Genomic DNA, 9,139 nt, shown 5'->3' on the forward strand with positions numbered 1-9,139 from the left:
AATAGACATTCTCTCTTTCTCTCTCTCTCGTATATACACACTCCTCTCGCTTTAATCTCCTCTTCACTCTAGTACTTTAGGGTGCAGATGTGAATGACCCATACAACCACAGCGCATACTGTGGGTCACCCCAAGGGGTGTGAGAGGGAAGGAAAAAGTGGACTCTGGGCCACTATTTCCTCCCCCACCACACAATGTAGGTGGTGGGGAATGGAAGGATCCTAGTCTCTGACAGTAGTAGCTGATTTTCTCTCTGGAGCTAGGGATGACTTAAGCTATACTTGAGCTGCATATCCATGTAGCACAGGGATAGAGAACACTGGAGATGGAGAGGAAGTGCTTAGGCATGTAGAGGGCAGAACCAGACACTTCAAGTACATGACTCTCTATCTACTCAGTTAGGGTCTCCCCAGTCCACACTGCTGTTTCTCCCACTGCTACAGCCTTTCTCAGCTGCCCTTTTCTCTGCTCCTGGAGCCTTTCACTGCCGTGCATAGCTACACACCACAATGTGGAAACACCCTGCTGTTCTCTAAATGCCATTGGAAGTATAAACACAGCCTTAGAATCAGAATTCCCTCTTGTTTGCTCTGGAGATGCTGTGCTCATTATTTAGAGCAGATTGGAAAAGTCCCATTTAGTATTTACATGCTTCAATCATGGGTTACTTCTTAAACAGAGGTTGAAACCTCTTTCCTCCAGCACCCTTGGAACCCGATCAGTGACGAACAAGAGAATTTACCAGACAACAGAAGGTCATTATTGCCCAGCACGTTACTGACACTTCCACTGCTTATTGGGTTCAGAGAAGATATGTTGGGGTAAATTAGCACTAAAGATCATCACAGAACACTGAGCCAGAACTGGTGGCTGTGAACAAACTTTATGGTGCCATGGGAAACTTGGCCACAGCCATCAGAAGTGGCCATCTGGCTCATGAAAATCATGCCAGATTACGAATACCAGATGAGAGAGTTCCAGGTAACAGAAGTTAAACTTGTAGTAAACATCACAAATATCTGCTTAGATTATCAGTTCTTAAGGCAATTTCTACCAGGCGCTTCTTCCCAGCAATAATTACAATGCCCAACAGTGCACACAGGAAGAACGCATCCAAATAAAACTAACTTTAAAAAGAGATTTTTATTTTCCAAAATGCTCACAAAGATTTTGTCAATTTCGTCCTCCATCTGGGTAGGGCTTTTTCTCCTGTCAGGCTGAAGGCAAGTGATGGAATTTTTGGTGCATCTGTGATTGACAAGACCATGATGTTCTCTCTGAGAGGGCATGTTTTATTAATAAAATTGCTTTGGGAAAATTGCAGTGGAATACCTTCCTAATAAAGAGTTGTTAAACTGAAAATCCCTTTCAAAGACAGGGATGTGGGTGCCTTTGTATCCTCTTTCCTTGTATTTTTCATCCGTATTCCTATTGGAGGGACAGAGAAGTGTCTATTATTTCCTGCACGGTTGTCTGATTTTTGCCACTGAAATATCCCAGCAATGCCACGAGGCTGGAATGCTCTGGGAGGGTAAGAATAGCCCACAATGGTTGAGATTACCCCTGTTGCCTTTTGTCTACTTGCAGTTGTCAGGACTACAGAGGTAAGTGCAGCAAATAGATCTGTGAAGCTAGAACTTTTGTGAAATTAACTTTGCCTCCTAGGAAGGGTTTGTTCTCAATTTGCAAAAACAGCAGCCCTAATCAGCTCTTTTATCAAAATATTCTTCTTCAATAAAGTTGCGAGTAGCTGAGTATTTTCCCCCAAATATTTATTGTCTTCACTTGTTGTCTAGGTCTCGTTTACTTTGAAAACACCAGGATTCTTCTCAAGCCTTCAGAAGCTGAAAATATAAAGAACTAGTTCTAAGATGGAGCACTGGGACTCATTGGGGTTTTTGATTATCACTCTCAACTACAATGTTACAATGGTAGGTAAGTATCTTTTAAAAGTATGTTCTTTCTTTTAGAGTTTCATATCCTCAAATCATTTATGTTTTTTCCTGTTAACCTGCTTTTATTTCCAGCCACAGTTTGACCCAGTGCCCCCAAAAGAGGAGTTCATATTGCTTTGCTATGGGGACATGAACTTGGGATTTTTTCTTAAATTGATCCTGACTTCATCTACTATTAATATTTTCTAAATGTTAGAAATGAGGCGGGGGGTGGGAATTCTCAAATCTATCTATTTTTACCTACCAAGTTTCCTCCCAATTCCATTAGAACTGAAATGGGACATGCAATGTGCAGGGCAGCTGTAAAAAGTACATTTTTCCATTCCATGACATAGCCTGCTCTACCAGTGACTTGAATAATACAGAGGGGTAAAGAACACTGCTTTCAATAAACTGTTTGGTGACTAAGCAATCTTGCTGCTAATAAATGGGGTTTCACAAGTATACAACATTCAAGTTCAAAGTAAAAACGCACTTGAATTTTCTTAGATGGTGACCTCTGTCTTTTTTTTTTTCTTTTAAATGAGATGCTATCACTGATTCACTGTGTGATTTTGAGCAAGTAACTCAGGGCCAGATCCAAAGACCACTGAGGACAGCTGACTCTTATGGACTTTGGCCTTTATAACTCAGTCCTGTAAATACCTATTATGGTGCACTGCTCACTACAGCAATAATCCTGCACGTTCTCAATGAAATGACTCCATAGTAACTATTTGCAGGACTTGAGCCCTTAGGGAGAATGATGCATAGAGTTATCTGTAAAAACTTGTGTCACTCACTAAGAAGTTGGTCCAATAAGACAGAGTTACCTCACTTACCTTGTCTCTTTAACGACTGATCGACCTGCCAGGGAGCCAGTGGTTTTTAAGCAGAACTCCTTCATGTATACATTCTAATTAAAAACTGATGGCATAATACATCCCAGAGTGTTAACTAATTAATGGTTTTGAAACACTGAAATCCTTGCATTAAAAGTGCAACAAAATTACCAAGTATTATTTCTGTACCACCTTAAAGACTAACAAGTTTATTTATTAGGTAATATGCTTTTGTGGGTAAGACCCACTTCCTCAGATTTGGAGTAGACAATTAGAATCCAGGGTTTATATAGCAGGGGAGGGGGCAGTAAAAACATGGGTGGGGGTTAACTGTTGTTAATAGGACCAGCAGAAGAGCAAATTAAGTTAAGTGGAATGTGTGCCATTCCTGTGAATACTGAAGATGGGGAAATTGCCCTTGTAATGCTTAAAATAATTTGAGATCCCTGTTAAGTCTGGTTTTAAGGTGTTAAATTTACAGATGAATTCCAATTCAGATGTCTCTCTCTGTAATCTTGTGGTGAAATCCTTTTGCAGAAGGTCTACTTTTAAATCCTCTATTGAATGCTCAGGGAAGCTACAGAACCACAGGTAACCCTCTGAAAGTATTTTTTTTCACTTTTCATTTCATGTACTAGCCATTTTTTCTCCACCAGAATAGCCAACTGAAAACACCAAGGATACCAACAGAAATGGGTTGTGGTTAGATAATGTATTGTTTAGTTGGTTATGGGAGGGTTTCACGTGATCACCTGTTCTGCAGTCTTATGGAACTGACAAGTTATTTATGTACTGTCTCCTGGTTTCACAACTTGAGAGCTATGGTGCTGTTATTCTGTTAGTATAGTCTCTCTCTTGCTGTCCACAAGAGAGGCATGCTGCTCATCTCAAATACATGCCAATAAAATATTGACGCTCCCCTGTTTTACAAACATTTAAATGTTTCAGACTCACACGTTATAAAAGTATGCAGGTTTTTGGCAAGCAGAAGAGGCTATTGGCTAAGACTATATACATGCATATGCTCTACAGAAATAAGATTTTGCTTTTAAGAGTTATTTTTAAAAATACCCACTGGGGTTATTTTCCCAACTCTTGGACTGTAAAATCACGTGTGAGAAAATATCTGAGAAAACCACTCTGTCCTTTATATTATCAGTGCTGTGCATAACCATTAATTCAGACCCGCTCCTGCTCCTACTGTTAAAGGTTTTTACCATTTCATGTATCTGAAAGTAGAATTGGTCCTTAGCCTTTATCCTGCAGTAATGCAGATAGTGTGTATTGCTCATCCAACCTCTCTCCCCTTTTTTGTTTATAGTTGTGAAACTGAGGCAGAAACATTATTAAATTCAGTGACTCTTCAAAGACCATAGATACTGGCAAAGCCAGGATTGAAACTCAGATTGTTCAGGCTTCAAACTCAGTCTACTTGCATATATTAATCAGTTTAGAGGTAGCACCAAGTTTCAGTAACCATACCAGTGAAAGTTGCAAACTTCCTTCAAGTTTAAGTCCTAATTTTTTTTGTTTGCTTTTTTTCTTTTAAGAATATTTAGTATTAGGGTTGGATTTTTCCCATGGTGAGTGTTTGTCCAAATACATAGTAAAAACTCCTCAGCTTTTCCTGTGTTTATAACCTAGACTTAAATAAAAGCTTTTTCATTCAAATTGCCCTTTTTCCCCAAGCCAACAGAGGCCCACAGCCCTGGAAAGACTTTTTTTTTCAAAAATTTATTCATTTTCAGAGCAGTGTCAGCCTATGTGTTACTTGGCAAAGATCTAACAAAGATGAGATCGGTCCCACACAGCATGGAGTCTGGTAGAAAAAAATAATAAATAAAAAGAGGTACTCCAAACAATTAATGCTTGATCCTGAGATAATATTACTAAAAGTTTTAATGAAGTAAAGATTGTAGAATTAAGGAGTTAATCCAAAACCCACTGAAGTTAGTGAAAAGATGTGAATTGTATTTTGTTCATAAACATGATACATGCTGAACCATTACTGTATGGGCCTTTTACTCACCAGATTTCGCTTTCTGTGCTCTGAATCTATCACCATTTCTTTTTCCTCTTTAGGAAAGACCTGGCTCACATTAGTAATCTTGCTGAGAATGTTGGTGATAGTATTAGCCGGGTACCCCCTGTACCAAGACGAACAAGAACGGTTCATCTGCAATACCTTGCAACCAGGGTGCTCTAATGTGTGCTATGATATTTTCTCTCCTGTCTCTCACTTTCGATTTTGGCTCATTCAGACAGTGTCTGTCCTGCTACCTTATGCCATGTTCAGTGTCTATGTTCTGCACAAGGTAGCCATACATGTTGTGAAAGCACCTTGTTTAACATATACATATGTAGGAATTGAGTGCTTAGCTGGCAATAAAGCTTTGAAGGAACCCTGCAAAAGCTCTTCAGTCACTAGATCAGCTTGCATGACAGATAAGTTGAGTATCCCTGATTTTTCCTCGGCATACACAGTTCATCTTTTTCTGAGAACACTGGCAGAGGTTGGTTTTGGAGTTGGACAGTATTACCTCTTTGGATTTTTTGTTCCTAAGCGCTTTTCCTGTTACCAGTCTCCTTGTACCAGCATGGTCGATTGCTACATCTCCAGGCCTACTGAGAAATCCATCATGATGATTTTCATTTGGGGGGTCAGTGGCCTCTCTTTTCTACTTAGCCTCATCGATCTAGCCTTTGCTATCCAAAAAACGGCAGGAAGAAATGGACAGAAAAAATGCATGGAAGAGGATGAGCACAGTGCAGTTCTGCCTCCAACTGGCATGCAGGAGCAATCTCCACCATCTCCAGGGGACAGGGGCCATCTAGTGATACATGACAGTCCGGACAGTGAAGCATCTTGCTCACTTCACTCTGAAGATGAAGAATTTCAGGAAGACAGGAAGTTTATCTCCCAGCCAACTGCCATATCTAACCTCAACAGTAACAGCAATAAGCTGGGTACAGCAGGAAGCCTCGCTTTTAATCAAGGCGGCAACGAAGTGCCTCTGTGTATTAGTGATCAGCAGAGAATTCCATGCAGGCAGACAAGAAGTGGACAACAGCAAGCCTTCACCAAGGAGACCCATGTCAAGTCCCATCTTGGTGTTTACTCTTCTGTAAGTCAGAGCAAGCTTTTAGGGCATTACTCTTCAGTGGAGCTAAGAGCTTCTAATGGACGCTCAAGTTGTAGTAGTTCTGACAAGTTGAAATCCAAAAAGTCTGAATGGGTCTAAAGAGCAGTGATTGAGCATTGCATTTACAGTTTTGGAATGCTACATGTTTCACAGCATTACTGCGCCTAGTTTCAAAAGAAAACCTCGGTATAGGTTAAATTCCATTTTTGCATGTAAAAATATCATTTCACAAACATCCTGCTGGCTAAATGAAAAACAGGAAACAGAACTTGCTGTGCCTATGACAGGATTGTATGAAACATTTTTGATAACTCCTTCTGGCAGATTTCATTCAGATGGTAACTTTTTCTGTTTGCAATGTCTAATATTGAATGTTAGGGAATCTAGTACCACCAAATAACTATATTGATGTGGTTTCTTACTTATTCTTTTAGCTATATATTAATTTCATTATTGTTATAGTCAAACATAATATTTTCTCTATTAGTCTGGCTTGTTTAGCTTTTCGTGTGTGATGGTGATGGGTTTTACCATGTCCTTAGTAGGAACCACATTAATTATTAAACTGATCATAAATAGAAAAGTATTAAATATTTAGCTCTCCAGTCCCTGAAGTCTTTTCAATGGGATCAGTGTTGATTACACTGTAGAATCACAAAAATGTTAGGGAAAAGAAACCTTTTGTAAGTCACTGTAATTTATCAGCTGAGAGAAGGAATGTGGGGAACGAACATGGGTTAAATGTATCTTGTATAGCTCCCAAACTGATATGTGGACAGACAGGTGGATTAATAATGCAGATGCTGTAGCAGAGCTTGCTTATTTGTCTTTATGCCTATCTATTTTTAAATGACTAGAGTCCCCAGTAAATAAGAGAGAGCCTGATTGTGGCTGAAAGGAACAAAGTTAATAGCCATCTTCCTCCTTCCATTCAATAGTTTGTAGTTACTAAACACTGATCTGCACGACCCCTTAATTTCAGGTCAGGGTTCTGTCTGTTTTTTAGCCTCCTGAGAATCCCTGTAGTGTGAGGCCAATTCTGTAAACTTACAGTAGATGTGGAATTTGATGGACAATGATAACAATGGAGCTTTCAGGCTGTGCATTTAGCATGACTATAAAATCTTCAACACACTCTTACGAATATCTGCCTGACTCAAGCCTACTTCTAACTCTGGTGTGCTAAGAAACTGTAATAGTTACAGCTTCTCAGAGCTGGAGTACACCACACCTTTAAGGTACCAGGAGTGTGCCAGGTGTACTGCAGCTCAGAGGCAAACACTGGAGGTGCTTCGGCAGGTAGGCCTTGTAGGTGCTAGTCCTTGTGGGCTCCACTAACCATTTAGCTCCTTGCTGACATGAAAGGGTATTTAACTAGCACAATCAAGAAAAGGAAAAAGCTGCAAATACTCAAGGTACAGAGGCTTAAACAGTTCCAAATGAGCAACAGCAGTTCTTGTTTGACCCTCCCCGGGGAAGTCTTGGTCATGGTCCTGAGGATTCTTCAGGCCTTGTGTCTGGAATTATCTCTTCAGTTCAGTTTCTGTTCAAGTAAATATGACTTTGCTGGTTCCGAGCCAGAATCACTTAGTGGGTCTTTCACTGGGACTTCTTTGCCCTGGCTCACTGCCCGGCTGCTGCTCTCCACCCACATTAGCCCCAGTCCTGCACAGGCCTGCAACTGGCTGTAATGTTTCACACACAGCTCCGTGTATGGTTCCTGGGGGTTTATCTGTGCATTCATCTTTCTGAAGCTCCTGGCTCACCATGCCACAGCAGAGCCCTCTTGCTTCTTGGTCAGAATTCCTCCCTGCACCTGGCCAGTTGTGCAGTTGCAGGGGAGTTCTGGAGTTGTAGTCCACTGCTTAGCAGGTCTATCAATGTCATTTTAAAACCCGTTTGAGGGAACAGGGTGGAAACATGGGAAAGTCAAAAACTGTTCATTTAGATGCTTGTAGGTGTTTATACTGCTCCCTGCTGCAGTCCTGGGCATGGACAACTGAAGGCTGATTAGAAGGAGTGATAAATTTGGTGTGAGCTGTGATGGAAGCAAGAGACATCAGGCAAAGGAAAACAGCTTGAAAGGAAAAACAAAAGTATTCAGCTATATTAGGGAGATGAAGGGAATAGAGAAGGGGTGGGCAAGACTCACCAAGACAATGGATCAGGCCTACATACTGCCCCACTAGGGCTCACAGGCATATAGCAGCCAGCAGCCGCATTCTGCCTTTAGTGGCTTCCTGCTCCAGATGTCACAGGGAGCAGGAGGCTGAGTATGCTGATCCCACCCCCTAGCAAAATCTCTCAGCTTAGTTCCTGGCCAATAGGAGTGGAGAGATTTTGCTGGTGGGGAGAGGCATCACGCAAAGCCTCGAGGTCTGGAGCAGAGAACCAGAGGGAGCAGGCAGCAGTTTTGAGTTGTCTGGGGCTGCAGCAGGAAGGGAGCCTGGCTCAGGGTACCTAGGTGGGTGCCTCCCAGCCAAAGCCTGCCTCTGGCACCCAGCTCCCAATCTCTGCCCCACGTCACCACCAAAACCCTCTGCACCCCCCCAACAACTCCCTCACAGAACCCTGACCTCGTCCCATACCTCTCCCCCAGACCAGAATCCTCTCTTGCACCCATCCCCCTCTGGACCCTGCCTCCCAAGCCCCTGCCCTGCTCACAGTCCCCTCCTTCACCCAAATCCCTCTCAGACCACACACCCTATCCTGCACCTGAGCTCCCTTCTGCACCCATCCTCCATCCCTGACCCCGCACACCTTCCATAGAAAAGCGGAGCCCTCGACCACTTGCCAAAATCTTGGCATGAACCCCATCAAAAATTATTGCCCACCCCAGAATAGAGTATTTTTTACTGACACCAAGAATCCAGGAATACTAAGGTCAAATACTGAATGAATCCAAGTCCACTGAGCAACATTTCTACCCTTCTTAGAATATCTGGAGGACAGGTAACGACCTTCTGACAGGAAGTTAATTCAGATCCTACTTTATTGTAGGATCTTGGCTTAGAAAAGGTACATTGAAATAGCTGGATCTGCTGCTGCTCTCTCCTTTGTGACTTATTTCAGTGAGTTCCTTTCTGTTGGGAGGAGCCTGCCATTGACCAAATGCTAAGTTTACTGAGTCTCCTTCAAATCCCTTCTTAACCTTGCTTCTTTAGCAAAGCCTTTTGAAAGTTGGGTCCAGACCAGAACATAGGATACAGTCCTCCTTAAG

General features: G+C 42.0%; 1 protein-coding gene across 1 annotated transcript; it reads left to right on the forward strand.

Moving 5' to 3' along the window:
- The first annotated feature begins 1,871 nt into the window (after positions 1–1,871).
- On the forward strand, positions 1,872–6,018 carry GJD4 (gap junction protein delta 4). The gene is made up of 2 exons (XM_074986292.1): positions 1,872–1,935; positions 4,859–6,018. Exons 1-2 carry the CDS (start codon positions 1,872–1,874, stop codon positions 6,016–6,018), a joined length of 1,224 nt encoding a protein of 407 aa, XP_074842393.1.
- The last annotated feature ends 3,121 nt before the right edge of the window (positions 6,019–9,139 follow it).

This window comes from Carettochelys insculpta, chromosome 2 (genome assembly GCF_033958435.1).
Source record: "Carettochelys insculpta isolate YL-2023 chromosome 2, ASM3395843v1, whole genome shotgun sequence".
In the NCBI taxonomy this organism is placed as follows: domain Eukaryota; kingdom Metazoa; phylum Chordata; order Testudines; family Carettochelyidae; genus Carettochelys; species Carettochelys insculpta.

Coding starts and splice junctions, on each gene's coding strand:
- GJD4 (XM_074986292.1), top strand. CDS start 1,872: ATGGAGCACTGGGACTCATTGGGGTTTTTGATTATCACTCTCAACTAC. Junction 1,936..4,858: donor CTACAATGTTACAATGGTAG/GTAAGTATCTTT, acceptor TTTCCTCTTTAG/GAAAGACCTGGCTCACATTA.